This window comes from Neomonachus schauinslandi, chromosome 14 (assembly GCF_002201575.2).
Source record: "Neomonachus schauinslandi chromosome 14, ASM220157v2, whole genome shotgun sequence".
NCBI lineage: Eukaryota > Metazoa > Chordata > Mammalia > Carnivora > Phocidae > Neomonachus > Neomonachus schauinslandi.
The window spans coordinates 73,347,086-73,365,636 of NC_058416.1; the positions used below are offsets into that span (position 1 = coordinate 73,347,086).

At 46.6% G+C, this 18,551-nt stretch overlaps 1 protein-coding gene across 1 annotated transcript in view; it reads right to left on the reverse strand.

Annotated features, from left to right (window-relative positions):
- The window catches only part of MYO18B (myosin XVIIIB), a 239,894-nt gene that overhangs the window by 131,439 nt on the left and 89,904 nt on the right, over positions 1 to 18,551 (reverse strand). Inside the window, exons 21-24 of the mRNA XM_021703505.2 lie at positions 14,970 to 15,035; positions 10,108 to 10,236; positions 7,531 to 7,674; positions 6,460 to 6,549 (exon numbers count right to left, since the gene is read on the reverse strand). Of these exons, the coding sequence (XP_021559180.2) occupies positions 6,460 to 6,549; positions 7,531 to 7,674; positions 10,108 to 10,236; positions 14,970 to 15,035 (429 nt within the window). The remainder of the gene's footprint in view (positions 1 to 6,459; positions 6,550 to 7,530; positions 7,675 to 10,107; positions 10,237 to 14,969; positions 15,036 to 18,551) is intronic.

The window sequence follows — 18,551 nt, forward strand, 5'->3', positions numbered from 1 at the left end:
GAAGGTGGTAGCGGGAAGGGAAGAATGAAACGGGGGAAATCGGAGGGGTAGACGAACCATGAGAGACGATGGACTCTGAAAAACAAACTGAGGGTTCTAGAGGGGAGGGGGGTGGGAGGATGGGTTAGCCTGGTGGTGGGTATTGAGGAGGGCACGTTCTGCATGGAGCACTGGGTGTTATGCACAAACAATGAATTATGGAACACTTCATCTAAAACTAATGATGTAATGTATGGGGATTAACATAAGAATAAAAAAAATAAAAACAACAACAACAAAAAAAGAACCACTGCTCTTACGTGGCATTACTCTGCATCAGGTTCACCTCCGGGCTTGTTAAAAAGAAGCAGTGAAGGTTGCCCCTCCCCCAAGATTCCCTCCTGGGTCAAATCCTCAGGAGATGGGTTGGGGAAGCTACATGGTATATGGCTCCCTCCAGGTGATTCGGATGCTCTATAACGTATAAAAGCAACTGGTAAAAAGAAAAAAAAAAAAAGAAAAATCAAAGTAGCTTTTTTGGTGGAGGGGAAAGAATTAAAGACCTTTCTTCAAATAAAATCTTACTTGGGCCCCAGGTTGCTACATTTCACCAAATCTCAGCAGCCTCTGATGATAAGATGATCCATTATGGAACATAAGAAAAGAAAGTGCTACTAATTTTTAGTGTAAGATGCCAGTGATTGTCAAGATGCATCACAATTACAGAGATGCAGACAGGTGGGAAATAGTGTGCATCTGGGAATCAGTAAAATACAGAATGAAACCAAAGAAGTCTATCTATTGCCATTGATATAGGTTTGGGAGTTCTGGAGTCCTTTGACCTCTTCTTAGTGCTCTGGCAGGTCTGAAGAGACTCAGGACTTCAAAAAATAAATCTTCCAATTACTGCATCCAAAAGGGCAAGCCACAGAGGAGAGGAAGAGATCTGTGGCACATATACCCAACAACTGAACTTATATCCACAGTATATAAAGAGTTGTTACAGATCAATAAGAAAAGCAGTAGAAAATGGCCAAAAGGCTTGAAAGACCTCTTTGACCAAAGAGGATAACAAATAGCCAAACACATGTGAAAAGGCTCAAATTAAAATCACCATGTGGGATTACTGCACAGCCAACAAAATCGTTAAATGGAAAGGACAATACCACATGCTGGTAAGGGTGTGGAGCAACTGGAATGCTCACCCACTGCTGTGGGAGGGTCAATGGATACATAAAGTTGAGTGAAGTGTTTGTGTCAATTAAAACCCAATATAGAAAGAACTTAAAACCTAGCAATTCCATTCTGAGTGCATTCCTTTTTTTTTTTTTTTTTTTTTTAGATTTTATTTATTTATTCATGAGAGACAGAGAGAGAGAGAGAGAGGGAGAAGCAGAGGGAGAAGCAGGCTCCCAAGGAGCAGGGAGCCCGATGCGGGACTCAATCCCAGGACTCCGGGATCATGACCTGAGCTGAAGGCAGACGCTTAACCGTCTGAGCCACCCAGGCGCCCGCATTCCTTTTTTTTAGTTAACATATATTATTTGTTTCAGGGGTACAGGTCTGTGATTCATCAGTCTTATACAATTCTCAGCGCTCACCATAGCACATACCCTCCCCAGTGTCCATCACCCAGCCACCTCGAGTGCATTCCTAATAGAAAGTGTATGGTATGTGCACCAAAACACACGTGGAAGGATGTTCACAGCAGGCTTATTCATGACAGTTCAAAGCCAGAAACAACCAAATGTTCATTTAGAGTAGAATGGATCAATAGTGCTCCATATACATGATGGCATACTATACAGCAGTTGACAATGAACAAGCCACAACCACCCACATCATGGATGATTGTCACAAACAATGTCACATGAAAGAAACCACACAAATAGGTACACACATTTGACTGCATCTAGGAAAAGTTCAAAAATAAGAAAAAAAAATACCTAATCTATATTGCTAGAAGTCTGTTTTGTGGTTATCCTTGGAGGGTAGTGGCTGAAAGGGCCAAAAGGGGGGCTTTGGAAGGAGCTGGGAATGTTCTGTGTCTCCATATGGGTGTTGATTGCTTTGGTGTGTTCAATTTGTGAAAATTCCTTGAGCTGTATACTTACGAGGTGTGCACTTTTTTGTATGTTGGACCTTAATATAAAGTTTAAAAAGAAGGAAGAAAAAGGGGTGGGGAGAGAACCCGGGTAGAAGGAAGAAGAAACCATAACACTCAGTCCACCTAAATGTGATTCCTGAATAAAGCTCTGCTTTGACTACTAGTTGAATTTTTTAGGGAATTGATATCATGCCCTTGCCTTGCAGTTCAAGACGATGTCTGCAAAAGCATTCCTATAGATCCCCTCTTCTATTTACTATACACACATTACTGAGGTTGTACTTTGCCAGGTTACTTAGTGCCCCTTTTCATGTGGACTCCTAGAAGAAACTTCTCTAATATCTCAATACCAGGGAAAATTAGTATTATCTCAAGCAACAGGTGTGTGTGTGTGTGTGTGTGTGTGCGTGCATGTGCATGCGTGAGTGTGTTTAACCTGGGGACAACATGTCTTTGGAATATTTTGCTTCCCTCTTTGCTTTGGTTGCTAGGAAGCTCAGTGTCAACATTTCAGTTTACCTCTCATGGCTCCATTCACCCATCCGGTGCCTTTTCTGTGCCAGGGGCTGGGCCACTGTGATGAGCAAAGACACACCCCTGCCCTTAGGGCCTCGCCCTCTAGCTGGGACACAGGCACACCAGGGCGGGGTTAGGACACACCCATCAGTGCAGTGACAGGAAGCACAAGGAAGCACAGGCCCAGTGACAGGAAGCACAAGGATGGGCCCGACCCATCCTTAACAAAGCTAAGGGTTACAAACTGTTAACAGAGGCTTCTTGGAAGAAGTACCACCTAAACTGGGTGAAAAGGGATGACCAGGCATTAACCAGGTGAGAACGGTGGCAGGCACAGCCCATGCAAAGTCTGTGAAGTGAGAGTGAGTCTAAGGCTCACGGTAAATTTCTATTTCCTAAGTCTTCCTCTGGTCTGATATGCTCTTCAACTCTTATTTTCCATTGCTCTGACTTTCTTAGCTTTTTAAATTTTATCTTATTTTTACCAGGCCCCATACGTCTTTTCATAACCATGTATAATACAGAGAGACAAAGAACCTGAGTAGAATATTCTGTGGGTGCTGACACTTTGAATGCTTGGTTTAGGTCTCAGAAGCCCGGCCCCCTCCCTTCCTTCTCCCAGTGCTGTGTAAGCTGTAGCGTTAGATGCTAATGATGTTCACCTCATTACTCTCTCCAGTCTCCCCTGGCAGCTGAGGCACCCCAAGTCCCCAAGTCTGACTTGACAGTTGGTGATGAATTACTGTATCAAATGTCAGCTCAGTGGGAAGGAGTTTCTACAGGGAAGTCACCGATATTCCCAACCCACGCACAGCTCTCTGATTTCTCGCTTCTATTGCTCTACCATTGCTATGTCCTGCAAGACAGGTCAGGCTGCATGCTCTCTAGAGACTTGAATGAGACTGGGGGATGGGGGGGGGCGGTACTTGAGTGTTATTTCCTCTCCTCTTTATAGTATTTTCCCCAAGAGGGCATAGACCCATGGTGAAGCCTTTCCGCCCAGCCTCACCTAACTCTATGTGCTGTGACTGTCCCTTCCAGGAGTCACTGCCTCTTCCTTGTCCATGGGAGTTGGACAGAGAACCTCTGGTGGGGAGAGTGGACACAACTATAAGGGGAATGAGAAGGGGTGGAAAAGAGATAGCCCCCACCCCAAACTTCATTCCATGTCCCCACATGAGCCAACCAGGCTCAGCTTGGGCTGTCAACAGAGGAAGGAGAATTTGTTCTGTTGGCTTGATCATGAACTCAATTATAGCCACCAATATCCTCATATAAAACCAAGCAATACTACTGGTAATAATAGCACCATGAGCTCACAGGTGTGGAAAGCTCCAGTTTTGCTCTAAACTGACAAATATTATCCCATGTTGCCTCAGGACCTTTGCACTTGCCACTTCTACTCTTTTTCCCCAGATCTGCACATAGATGGCGACGCCAAATGATTCACCACTAGACAAACATCTCAATTCATGGAAGCCTTCCTGGACCACTTAGGCAAAAAATGGCCCCCCGCCCCCAACTGTCACCTCCCTCTGCTTAATATCTATAGCACTTGACCATCCAAAAGTAGTTTGCTTGTTTATTTACTTGTGGTCTGTCTCCCTTGATTGGCCTGGGGACCTGTGAGGACAGGGATTTTGCCTTCTCCCTAGCTGGATTCGAGGTGGCCAGCTGAATGCCTGGTACATGGGAGGTGCTCATCTGTATTTATTGACTGGGTGAATAACTGGGCTTCCTTTGAGCTTCAGCAGGACCCTGTGAGCTACCCAGGGCTCTGAATGACAGCTGGGACTAAGGATGAGATGGGCACAGCACTCATCCTGGGCGCAAAATTTCAGGGAGTGCCAAGAAACTCAGAAACCAAGATAGATAACATTCTAATGAAATATTTAAGAAAGTCAAAATTAATGCCAAAAATCCACGATGAATAAAACATCAAAACTTTAAATAAAGACAGGATCCCACTGTGCCGATTGCCTTACTTGCCTCACCTTAATCTTGGCCCACCAGTCCTGCATTTATTTGAAATTTTGATATTTGGCTCATCATGGATTTTTTTTTTTGCATCGATTTACATTTTAAAAGATCCTGCATTGAAATATGATTTATCTTGCTGAGTTTTTGGCACCCCTTTAAATTTCATGCCCTACGTGAGTGACTTACTAGAGTCCCAGCCCTGAAAAACTAGGGGGAACAGCAAGTTTCTGTGAACAGCTCTTCCTTGATCTACCCACAGTTCCCTGACCATGTTATACTCTATGAATTTGTTTAGGAATCTGGAATTTGCAGTAGTTCCCTTGGGGGCAGGGACCGTCTGGCTTCCGTCCTCATCCCCAGCTTGTGAACTCAATACCCAACTAAGGACAGAATTAGCAAAGTGGTCATACTCTCACCCCCCGATATAATCTCCAATCACGTGTCCTTTCCATCCCCCAGAGGGGACCACCACCCCGAATTTGGTGTTATGATTGCCATGAAATATCTTCACACCATAACCACACAGCAGATGCCTCACTCCATAGACAGTACTGTCCTGCATACTTAAAAGGTAATATATCCAATATCATATTGTAAGGATTCTTTCGTAACTTAAATCATTTTTCTTCAGTGTTACGTTTTCGAGGGCAATCCATGTAGATTCATGTATCTCTAGTTAAAGAGCCAGGACATGTTTTCTATAAAGAGCCAGACAGTAAATATTTTTAGTCTTTGTAGATCATAGAGTCTCTGTGACAACTACTCAGCTCTGCCAGGGTAGCATGAAAACTACCAGGAACTACATATATGAATAAACAGGCATGGCTGTGTGCCAATAAAACTTTATTTACAAAAAACAAAATAGGTGGTCAATGGGGTTCGGCCTGTGGGCCATAGTTTTCCTGCCTCTGTATTCATTTTTACTTTTGGCAACTCGATTTTTAATCTAACAAAATGTGTTCATCCATTCTCTTATTGATAGACTCCCATGTGAGTATTTACATTTTTTTCAACATGAATTTGAAGGCCACTCCTCTATACTTCTTCTCACCTTTTCTTATGTAAGTGAGACAGATTCTCTAGCATATATACCCAAAATGGAATTGCTGGAGCACAGTGTATGGACAGGATCAACTTTCAGAGACACGGTTAAGTTGCTCAAGAGTGAAGAGATCAATTTACATCCCCACAACAGCATATGAATTCCTGCTGCTATACATCCTTGCCAACACATGGCTACCTCAGACTTGGATCTTGCCAATTCAAGGTGCGAAACAGTACCTATTGTGGTGTTAATTTGCATTTCCTGATTGCTAGTTAATTTGAGCATCTTTTCATGAGTCTCCTGGCCATTTGAATTCCTGGACATTGGAACTCTTGAAACAAGAATTCCCCTCTTGGGACTTGCCGATTCCTCTTTTTGCCCATTTTTTTCCTACTGGAGGGTTTTTCTTTACATGTCCAAATACTCTTTGCCAGTTATATGTGTTGCAAATTTCATGGCCCAGTATGTGGTGTCTCTTCATTTTATGCTTTGATAAACAGAAGTTGATTACTTTAATATAGTCACATTTGTCAATTTTTTCCTCGTGATTTGTACTTTTGTGACTTATGTTAGAAATTCTTCCTTTTGGAGTCAAATGATATGGGTTTGAATCTCAGTGCTACACATGCTAGTTGTGTGACCTTGGGAAGAGACCTAATATCTCAGAGCCTCAGTCTCCTCCTCTGCAAAATGGGGACAAGGACAGCATACCCCCACAGGGTTATTTTGAGGAGGCTTGTAAAGCACTTAGCACAGTGTCAGGTGCATCATCACCTCCCCCATCAACAGACCTCACCCCCCACAGGGACCCCACACAGGAGGGATGGAGTACCTTGCTCTCTAGCAGGTCTGCATTCTGCCGGAGTTCATTCCGTGACTTCTCCGATTTTTCTAGCTTCTGTCTCAGCATTGTAAGCTCCTCCTACAAAAGCAAACACCTTAACAGAAGCCTGACCCAGAGGCAGAGGTTCCATGTGGGGTAAGAGTGCCTGGGGAATAGAGTGAATGATTCTGCCAACCCATCTGTAATGATGCCCAAATGCTAAATTCCTACAAGGGGTTTTTTTCTTTCCCCATTTCTAAATATCAACATCCAAGTCTAGGGGCCGAATGCAATTCCTCAGAATGAGTCCACTGCTTGACTGGAGATGTCTGAGCGAGATGGGTGTGCTTGGCCCTTCATCCTCCCCGAGACCACCATCCTGCCCGTGGCTCAGCGTTATGCTCATAGTACCACCATCAGGAGGAGCCCAAATGCCCACCCACAGCAGACTCTGGGATGAACTACAGAATGCACACAGAAAGGAGCACTGGGCTGTTGTGGGGAGAGAACCGGGAAGACTTCTGTGAAACTGGACATGGCATGACTCTCAAAATACATTTCTAAGTGCAAAACACCAGTGTCAGAGGAATATAAACAGTATGCTACCTTTGGTGTGGGAGAGAAAGGACCTCTGTGTGCATGTGTGAATTGGCTAATTTTGCAAGAATAAACAACAGCAAAGGTAAAACAGAAACCAATCAAAATGGTTACTTGTAAAAGGTGGGCGCTACCAGGGTAAAAGCAAAGCAAGAGTGTTCTCTGAGAGGCAAAGAGATCAAGGACTCAAAGATTCCACCACTTGAGTCTCTCTGGGATGGACTGTAAGTGTTCGTGTGCCCCTCGGGAGTAATGGGGTATGTGCCTAGCAGCCACAAACCGAACGTGTAGCAGGACACAGGAGGGAGGGTGGTCTGTGTCTGTGTGGATGGGAGCAGAGGGATATCTGGAAGGGGGCGGCTGGGCAGAGCATTTCTGGATCAAGAATCTACAGGGTGGGGGCACTGAGTCTGGATGTAAGCACTAACATGGGATGTGAAGAGGTAGCGGCCACCCCACACCCTTCCTGTCACCTGTACTGACCTCCTTGGCACGGAGCTGCTCGTCCCCGATGGTGGCGCTCAGCAGGGGCCGGAGGGAACCGAGGAGCTGCCACCACGACCAGTGCTTGACTGCCAGGAACACAGCCATGTTCTTCTGGATGCACTGAGCAGCCAGGCGGCGAATCTGCAGGGAAAAGAGACCAGGAACTCGAGGGGCCCTTCCCAACCCAGGGAAGGTGAAGGAAAGAGAGCAAGGAGGTGGTGGCAAAGGGATGGAAAAAGTGGGTTCATAGCTAATGGAAGAGATTGGCTAACTTAAAAATTAAAAAAGCTTCTTTTCGGGGGCCTGGGTGGCTCAGTTGGTTAGGCGTCTGCCTTCGGCTTGGGTCGTGGTCCCCAGGTCCTGGGATGGAGCCCTGCACTGGGCTCCCTGCTCAGCTGGGGGGCAGTATGTGTCTCCCTCTGCCCATCCCCCTGCTTGTGCATGTGCATGCTCCCTCCCTCTCTCTCTCACAAAAATAAATAAATAAATAATCTATTTTTTTTAAAACTTCTTTTCAATGGTTTCGTAATAGCACTGTATAGTGACAAGCAGTAACTGCACCGTGAGCCCAGCGTAACGTATAGACTTCAATCACTATGTTGTATGCCTGAAACTAATGTAACATTGGGTATCAACTCTACTCAAAAAAAAAAGTAAATAAATAAAAAATGTTAAATTTAAAAAAAAAATTTTTTTTTAAGATTTTATTTATTTATTCATGAGAGACAGAGAGAAAGAGAGAGAGGCAGAGGGAGAAGCAGGCTCCCAAGGAGCCAGGAGCCCGATGCAGGACTCGATCCCAGGACCCTGAGATCATGACCTGAGCCGAAGGCAGACGCTTAACCATCTGAGCCACCCAGGCACCCTAAAAAATGTTTTTGAAAGCCTCTTTTCATCGAGTCGGGCTCTGGGCATCAGACATTATGCTCCAATTCAATCTTGCATGACCCAGAAAGAAGAGGAATAGGAGTCGAAAATATGATACAACAGGGTCACATCTTGTGCGGGGCTTAGATTCAAAAGCCACTGTGAAAGGCAAATCCTTGAACAACCCCGAAATTGCCCGGAAGACACAATGGCCATGATTATGTCACAAGTTGATATTTAGGGGCTAGGTATCAATTTAAGTGAATGTAAACATGAATTCCATGCTTCTCAAACCTGAGAGTGCATCACGAGCACCAGGAGAGCTAGTTAAAGCACAGATGCTGGGCTCCACCCCTACAGGGTCTGATTCGGTAAATCAGGGCAGGGCCCGAGAATTTACATGGTTGACAGGTGCCTCGTTGACGCAGATGCTGTTGGCCTGGGGACCACCCCTGGAGGACCACCAGCCACACCTGGTCTCAGGCGGGAAACATGCTGACTACCAAGCCAGGAGATCCATCCCCGTCATCACCATCACAAAAGCCAATGCTTGTCCAACTGGTACGGTTCTCCCTGCAGGCCAGGCAGGGCACTGGGCACCTTCCAGACTTAGCTCAGTCCTCGCTGCAGCCCCGGGAATGTAGGCGTTACTCTCATTTCCATTTTACAGGTGGGGAAACTGAGGCACGGAGCAGCCCAGTCATGTGCTCAGCACCACACCACTGCTTGATGGTGGGGTTGGGATTTTGCACCCCTGCAGCCTGGGTGCAGACAGAATCCGGGGTGTTCATTAACCTCTACTCTAAGTCATTCCAAGGGCATAAGCTGCTGGAGAGCAGCGGGCCAGTGGAGTTGCCCACAAAATTTTAATTATTAATGTTCTTGCCTTTGCCTGCTTTTGCCAAGTGTGTATACTTGAATTTACAGATTTACATGAACTCGAGGCGCATGTAATGAGACTGCGTGCTAGCTGTGGTACTTAATAATGAGGATACTAAGGGAGGAGCAGCTAGTGTTTATAGAACAGCTGCCCGATGGCACGTGCCATGCTAAGCGCCCAGGACCCCATTTCACCTTGACCCAGCTACTAAGCACCGGACGCGAGAGTCAAGCATAGTCCTTGTGCATCTCCAGAGCTGTGCTGCCTTTTCTCCATTGCCCAAGCTACAGAGAGGAAATTCAGTCTCCCAAGGTCTCCAACGATAGTGGCCCAGGGTGGCTCAGGACTGCAGACTCCCAACTGGCCCTTTGGTCCCTAAAGCCTCAGTGGCCAGGTCCTGTCACGCCCTGCCTGCTGACCCATGAAAGCCAAGTTCTCCAGCGATGGGACAGGTGAAAACCGTAACCGACCCAGCGGGGCTTGGACCACCCCATGATAATCTAGATCAAGTCTGACATCGTTGGTAATTTGATGTCGATGTCCTAGAAACAATCTTAACATCTTGCAAAGTGTCACTTTTTAAAGTCCTGCCACTCAGGGCGAGCCCACAGGCCAGCAGGAGTGGTACCATCATGGGAGACCTGCAGAGCCCTGTGCTCACCCCAGACCCACCGGATGTTAATATCCCGCAGGGTTTCCTGCACGAGCATGAGTGTGAGACATGCACGCGCACGCGCGCGCGATCACAACCCCCAGATCAGCTCAGATGCTGCTTTGCCAGGACCTCGCACCTCTGCAGGGCTGACGAGGCACGGTGGCTGCCATACCTTCAGCTTCTTGAATTCCTGCCGAGACAGAAAGCCCTTACAAGCCGCCTGGAATAAAAGTATCCTGTGAGACGTCAGCTTCTCCCGCTGCCTCTCAAGCCTAGAGACCACGCCTGCCTTGAGGAAAACCTGGAAGGAGAGAAGGTGGCAGGTGACTCCTATTGGGCTGAATCTGGAGTGCAAGACGGTTGCCACTGAGAAGCCAATTCTCTTGCCTCCACCCGAGATATCTGTTGGCAGGTGCATTTAGATGGAGGGTCTAAATGATCAAAGCATCTTGCCCCTTGATGGTTCCTCTTTCCCTTCTTCTAGCCCCTGGATGCTCAGAATGTGGCCCCCATGAGTGGTATTGTCACCACCGGGGAGCTTGTTAGAAATGCAGAATCTGGGACCCCACCCCAAGCCTGCTGAATCAGAGCAACATTTTAACATGATCCGCAGGGGACCCAGGCACACATTCGCTTGAAAAACCACAGCTAGGAGGGCCCTCGCCTAAATAGCTCTGTGCACCACAATGGCCAGGAGAGCGTGGGAAACACAGATTCCCAGGCTTCGCCCCAGGAAAGGTGGAATGCACGGGTTTAGGGTCAAGCCCGGGAATGTGCATTCTTTCTGGTAAGGGCCGCCGGCCACCTGAGAGAAGCAGTACCCTGGAAATACTCAGTCCTGCCCTATAAGGAGGAGCAGAGAATGCTGTGGGGGAGTGAGGGCAGCCCTCCTTGGCCAGGAGAGGGGGAGCCGGGCTGGTGCCACCCACAGAAGGTGCTCAGGCATCTAACGGAAAAACAGTGGGCGGCCCGCGATTCCCAGGCCTCTGCTCATCAATAATGGATGGAGGCCCCTCTTCAGCAAAGTGATCGATGCCTCCTTGGCACCCCGCAGGGCCATCTCCCGTTGACTGCAGGGCACACAAGGATTTTCAGAGAACCTGATGCTTTGGGGCCAGGCCGGCTCCGGCCAGCCGTGGTAGGGTAGCCAGTCAGCCTCAGCTCCCAGAGGCAAAGCAAAGACGCCCTAATGGCTGGGGAGCTGAGTCAGTGACAGGACCATGGGTCACTTCCCAGATGCCCATCTGCTGCTAATTTCTATGACCAGCCCAGCATGTTTCTTTGCCAAATGTGGCTTATCACCCCCAAAGATGTTCAATGTCTCCAGGGGCCCTGGATCCATCAGTGACATTATCTTAATCAGTGCCAATAATCTTAATCAGTGATATTATCAAGCAATCAGGCACATTATCCATCAATGTTGTGGATCAGAACCCCAAATCCTTGATATATGCAGGGAAAGTACTTCACGTGCATCATCCTATATGGTAGTTATGGCAATCCCCCCATTTTATGGAAGGAGAAACTAAGGCTAAAAATGGCATCCCCCCCATGACCCTCCACCAGCAAGTGGTGACATCAGGACTATCTCCCTCCGCCTGACTCCAGGCCCGACTACAGTTACCACTGAATGTAATTAACATTTGCATGGCATCTAGGTTTTTCAAAGCTCTTTCTCCTATGTCCCATTTTAATAAAGAGCAACCTTATGAGAAATTTCTTGGCCCAGGGAGATTTTATGTAACTGATTCCAGTTCACGTGGCTGACGAGCCCCAAAGCCAAGGTCTCCACCAGCACCCCATTCTCATTGTCAACATGAAGCTTCATTTTCTCCTTCACTACGATACCAACGTTTGAAGTTTGGGGTTGAATTGCAGTTTGATCCCAGGTAGAATAAAGGGTCTCCATCAATTGGCCATTCCTTTAAACTTATTTGCTGTAATGGAGACCACCCCGCCTATCCCACAGTGAACCCACAGCGACGGGACAATGAGAATTTGCACGCCCAATCGGTACGAACTCTGTTTTGCAACCTTCTCTGGCCTTACGGAACACTTCCTATCAGCCAGAGCCACCAAGGCAATTAGCCTCATTGAAATAAAGACACGATTGACTCATTACCTATCAGATTGCCTCAATAATGACTGTATTAATTTCACAAGCTAGCGAGTCCCAAAAGCTGCTATTAAAAAAAAAAAATCAATGATCAAAATGATGACAGCTCTAGTTCGTATATTACAAAAGGTGGCGGGTGCTGCCAAAGCCACTATTGATTAAGTATGAAGCTTTCATTAAAAAGATAATTGGAAACGACCATACACAGAGCGGGAATAAGTCATCGGCTGTGCAGAATCTTATCTTGATTTTTTTTTTTTCCTTTTAAAGAACATCTTGCCAACCACAGAGCCAACGGCACGTGGCTTTCCACCTTTACCATAAATGTCATGGCCCTCAGCACAGGCCTTGATAAGTCCCCAGGGGCTGAGAATCACAAAGAAACATCTAAATTATTAGCTTTTCGTGGGTCCAGTGGCTTATCGGACCCAAGCAGAGTGCAATATCCCAACAGCCCCACCTTTAAGGAATCTGTGGGGGCCACTGTTCATGCAAGCTGTTTTTCCTCTAAAAATGCTGAAGGTCACGGTTTAAAAAAATCTGATAAGACAACAGCTCCCATATCTGGGACTGCTAAGGAATTAGCTCCTGTCCTAGTCATTTTCCAGATTAGAGGAGATTCATTCTTCAAACACGACAATGTTAGCCTATTTGATAAACGTCTCGCCCCACTGACAAATGCATTCCACCAGTAAATGACAATCGCCTGATTTCCACAGCTCATTTGGGGGGTAGGAAGCAGTGGCTCTGTTTTACAGATGAGGGGACAGAGGTTCAGAGAGGACCACTGACTCACTCAGGATTCACAGTTAGGAAGCAGCAGAGCCGGGGTATGGACCAGATCTACCTGTCCTTTCCTCCTCTTCAGGACCTTCCCACCTATGAAGTGTCTGATCCTGCCATGCCTAAGACTTTCATCTCCCCTGAAAGATCACAGGCTAGCCTGGCTTCCAAAGGATATGTTGACTTTAATTTGCTCTTGATTGTTTCTTAATGAATACCAAGTATTACTCGAGAACAATGGCTTTTTTTGTTGTTGTTGTTATTGGGATGTTTTGGCTTCTAGATTTCTTGCCCTCGCCGTGTGAAAATGTGTATGAAGACTTCTCCTCCTCTGTTTTCTTCCCTGCTCTACAAAAGCCGCTGGGATGATAGAGACTGATTTTTATATTCATGAAAAAAAAAAAAACTGAGTAATTATCCAGACCAGTGGTTCTCAAACTTGAACATGTGCTGGGATCCCCTAGAGGACTTGTTACAACCCAGACTTCTGGGTCCTGCCCCCCCGGAGTTTCCGATTCACTAGGTCTGGGGTGGGGGCACCTGAGCGTTGATGTTTCTAGCAAGCTCTCAGGGGATGCTACTGTGGCGGCTGGTCCAGAGACCGTATTTTGAGAACTGCTGGTCCACAGGGATGACATTCTTGGAGCTGAAGAGCAAGCGCTCTGAATCTGGGCCATAAAGACCTGTGTACAGGTAAAGACTATGTGATACATTTCTACTAATAAATAGCAGAACTCACAATGTGTTGAAAAGACCCTGGGATTCCACGCGATACTGGTTTTCACGGGAGCTATAACTGTACTCCTAGGTAACTGGAAGGCCTTGAAAAGGGGCTTACTTCCCAGAGGCACAGTAAAGAAGGGATTTGCTAATTATCTCACAAGAAGTTTCGAGGGAAACGAGGAACAATACGTGAAGGGCCTGGCATAGCTCCTGGCCACGGGCGGTAGCCCAGGGACCTACAGGTTTGTTCCCTCTACTGGAAAGGTCTGCAAAGGTCCAGTCGCTGCCAACTCCTAGCTGGATAAATCAGGTTGAGGCCACAGTAAAGTACAGCTCCCGCCACACATTTTACCAAGAGCAAGAGGCCTGTGGGGAGAGGCTTGTGTGTCTATGGGGCAGGGACTGTATGAAAGACTGTGAGCTCTCTAAGGAAGCGGGTTTGATGGGACAGGCTACTCAGGGTTCCAAGAATGACTAATGGCCAGAGATGCCACCATGGTGGGCTTCTGGAGACCAGGGCCCCTCCCCCAGCACCTCGCATGACGGCTGGAGGTGGAGGTGATCAACAAAGGTTTATGGGTTGGTGTTAGTCAATCAGCAGATGAGTGGGGAAGGGAATGGAGCAATTTTTCCTTTGGTTTATTCTCTCTCCAGTTTCTACTTCTGAACTTTGACCCACATGACCCTTGAGTTTACCATCTCCGTACCCTACTTCCCAAACTAGAACCCATGGAACACTAGTTCTGGGAGATGGTAAGAGGTCTTCCACAAAGACAAAAGGGTGGAAATCCCATGGTCAAAGAGTTTGGGAAGCCCTAAATTCAATATTTTCCTTCTTGAAAACTGAGAGGATATATGGGCATGTCAGGACTCTGTGAAATTCTTCTCTAAATGTTGAAATATTATGGGAAAGGCTTTTGGCTCAACACCAGTTTGGGAAAAGCTCTTTCTCTCAATATTAAAATCACATGCCTTCTCGTGGAGCCCTAACCTTTCACTTACTGCTGCTAATCAGCCAGGACTATAGTTGGGTTAGTGTTGGTTGCAAAGTAAAAGTTACAAGGCTCTGAGCGAAGATGAGTGTTTCTTCTCGGGTTCTAAGGCAGCTCTTCCCGAGGCTCAGAAAGTCATACTGAGGTGCAAGATGTTAATGATTCCAGACTGCTTTGGTCCCTGGGAGGGTAACGAATCTCTAACAAATGATATTTCCCAATGTTATTTCCTCCCATATTTTAACATGTTATACTCCTGGCCTTGTCAGATAGGCAGGGCAGAAAATCACCAGCCCTGTCTTCAGTGTGCTGAAAAGGAGGCCCACAGAGCCAGCGGACGATGGAGAAGGACAAGAATCGGGGCTCATCTGGGTCCTCGATGGGATGAATGGAGTGACCTGAGAAAGAAACTCTACTCACTTGGCTGTGCCCAACGACCACTGCCTTCTTCTCCAGATCCAGGGTCTGCAGGAGCTCCTCCACAGCCTGGGGAGAAGAGGAGAGTTAAAGAGAGACAGAATGAGACAGTCCCCCATGGGAGGTCAGGCTGGCTGGCTGGCTGAGGCATCGGGAAAGAGAGGATGACTCCATGTGTCTGAGAGTCTGAGCAACAGAGCCCCACCTCACCCGGGCAAGTGCAGAAGATGAGCATGTACTGAGCACCTCCTGTGTGCCATCCACTCTGCTGGGACCCTCACAGACACATCTCCTTATATCACCATGGCAACCGGAGGTGGGTCCTCACACCACCACGCCCATTTATAGAGGAAAAAATAAAAACCCAAAGATGCAAAAGTCAATGAAGGATGTGTCTGCTATGGAAAACAGTATGGCAGTTCCTTTAAAAATTAAACATAGGATTACCGTAGGATCCTGCAATTCTCCTTTTGGGTGTATACCCAAACGAAGTGAAAGCAGGGACTTGAACAGATAGTGGGATGCCCACGTTCATAGCAGGGTTATTCACAACAGCCGAGAGGTGGAAGCAACCCAGGGTCCGTCCACAGATGAACAGATACATAAAACATAAGATATACACCCAAGAGGATATTAATCAGTTTTAAAAGTGAAGGAAATTGGGGCGCCCGGGTGGCGCAGTCGGTTAAGCATCTGACTTTTGATTTCGGCTCAGGTCATGATCTCAGGGTCGTGAGATTGAGCCCCACATGGGGCTCTGTGCTCAGTGGGGAGTCTGCTTGGAATTCTCTCCCTCTGCACCTCCCTCCCACCCCCCACTTGCACGATCTCTAAAATATAAATAAATAAATAAATAAAAGCTTTAAAAAAAATAAAGGGAAGGAAATTCTGAGCCATGCTACAACATGGATGAACCCGATGCTAAGTGAAATAAACCAGTCACACAAAGACAAATCCTTATATGAGGTACTTAGACTAAGCAAACTCATGGAGACAGAGAGTAGAATGGTGGGTGCCAGGGGCTGGGGAGGGGGAAGGGGGAGTTAGTGTTTAATGGGGACAGAGTTCCAGTTTTGCAAGATGAAGTGTTCTGGAGATGGATGGTGGTGATGGTTGCAGGGCAGTACGAATATGCTTAAGGCTGCTGAACTGCACACTTAAGATTTGTTAAAATGATAGGGGAGCCTGGGTGGCTCTGTTGGTTAAGCGTCTGCCTTCGGCTCAGGTCATGATCCCAGGGTCCTTGGATGGAACCCCAGGTCCAGCTCCCTGCTCAGCAGGGAGCCTGCTTCTCCCTCTCCCTCTGCCTGTCCTCCCAACTCATGTTCTCTCTCTCCCTCAAATAAATAAATAAAATATTTTAAAAAATAGTTAAAGTGATAAATTTTATGTTATGTATATTTCACCACAATTAAAACAACCATAACAACAACAAATGAAGGCATTTCTCCAAGGTTATAAGTCACATGGGGGCAGAGCCAGATTAGAATCGAGGGCTGTTGGGTCACACTGCACCATCTATGATTTAACCACCTCGAGTGCCCAGGATACCTCCAGAGGCCCCAAGGCCACTAGGAATGTCACCTGCTGTGTCCCTGAAGTTTGCTGTGACAGCCTCCCCTTCACTCTGTCCTTCCCCCATTGTACCTGCCAGAGACGACCTCACCTTCACAAATATTTCCTGAAAAAATGGCGTGTGTGCCCGACCCAGAGTATAGGCGGGGGGAGCCGGTGTTTGCTTCATTTCTTACTTCCTCTGCTGCACCTGGTACTGTTCTAGGCACACAGTAGGAGCTCAATAAATACGATGACAGAGCGAACAAACGAACAAGCGATCCAAAGTAGGTGGAAGTGTGGGGAGTGGGGCGGAAGGAGAAGGGCAGACCCAGGCGGGAGACCTAAATTCACTCAAAGACATTTCCTGAACGCAGCCTTGGCCAAATCACAGCCATGTCATGGGATTTTCCTTTCTCATCAAGGTCTGCGGGCTCTGAAACAGCCCTGCCGGAGATGTGTACCCTCAGGAAAATACAGGTAACACCTGCTTCCCTGGTGCCTGTGATTCGCCTCCCACTCCACCTCCACACCAACCCTCATGGACCTTCCATTCACTGAAAATCACAGTCTATTTTTGGAATAAACTGTCAGAAAAGTAATTGCCACAGGCAACAAACAAAAGGTATTTCAGGTCTGGTGTAATTTACTAGATAAGTTTCAGTTCCATGGGTCATCGGCACCACAGGAAATTTCCTAAGATACTTTAAAAAAAAAATGCTTTTTAAAAGTCTGGTCCAAGACTTTCATCTAGGAGCAATTTTCCTCCTCTGACCTCCTGGAAGAACATTCCATAATGTCCCTCCCCCAAACTCAGTGGTTTTATTACATTTTAGCCAAAAATGTTCCCAGGGAGTTGTAGGCAGCAGAATGCATAAAAACCAATATACCCAAAACACAGCATCTTTTCTCTCTGTACAAGAGCAAAACAAAATAAAAATTGGCTGCAAATAAGACGGATGGATGAAAAATAAATGAAACCTACAGCCAACGAAATTTTTCTAAGTCGACCTTGGTGTTAACACCCAGAGTAGATGTTTGGGGGGGAAAAATCAGGATTTGGAGAAGGTAGATCCACCTGGGCTGAGATCCTGCCTGGTTTTACCACTCATAACTGCGTGACCATGGACAAGCCCTTTACTCTGAGCTCTGGGCTCCTCTTCAGAAACATGAGGGAGCAATAACAGCATCTATTCTGGAAGATTCTGTGGTTGTTCTTGCAGAAGACACCATGCTGCACCTGCCATATAGTAAGCGCTCAATAGACATGAGGAGTTAGTCCTACTAAAGTCCTTGAATGAGTCCTACTGGTTTAGCCTTGGTCAAAACTTGGTAGAGGTGCTACAGAACATAAACTGAGCCTCCTTTTCTCGAGTACACCCCCAAACACCCGATATCTGAGGATTCTTTCCCATCTCCCCACTTTCTTAGAGCCCTATAGACGTCTGTGTAGCCAAGATCAAGCCTAACAAAGACATTCTGTCCTGTTGATCTCATTTTACAGACAAGAAAGCTTACGTCCCAAAGGATAGAGCCAACGGGTGGCTGTAGGCATTGAACTATGCTTCTTGCCCTCACTTTCCTCGCCTGCAAAATGTCGCTAATGTGCCCTACGTCGACCATACCGGTATTGGCATGATGAACGGAGAATATGTGTAAAGGTCTTTGTAAGCAATGTTGCACTTGATTGCTCTTATTATCATAACAAATATTACTCTTAGATTGAACCATATGAAATTGGCACTTGTTTAGGTCAATTAACCAGTGATCAGATTTTTTTCTACACAATGTCAATCACTGTCCAGCAGCCAGTTGATGGAAGACAGGCAAGAATTGGGATTACTGTAACAGATTTCTTCCCTGTTCCGCATCTTTAAGGAATCAGCTATTCCACCCTAATTATCCAGATATTTGAGGTTTATCCCTCCCCACATGGAATATGGAATAAAACAATGGCCATTTTGCTCCAAGAAAACAGTTTGCTCTTGTGCTTTTGAGTCTGAGCATGGCTCTCTGTACTTGCCACATAAC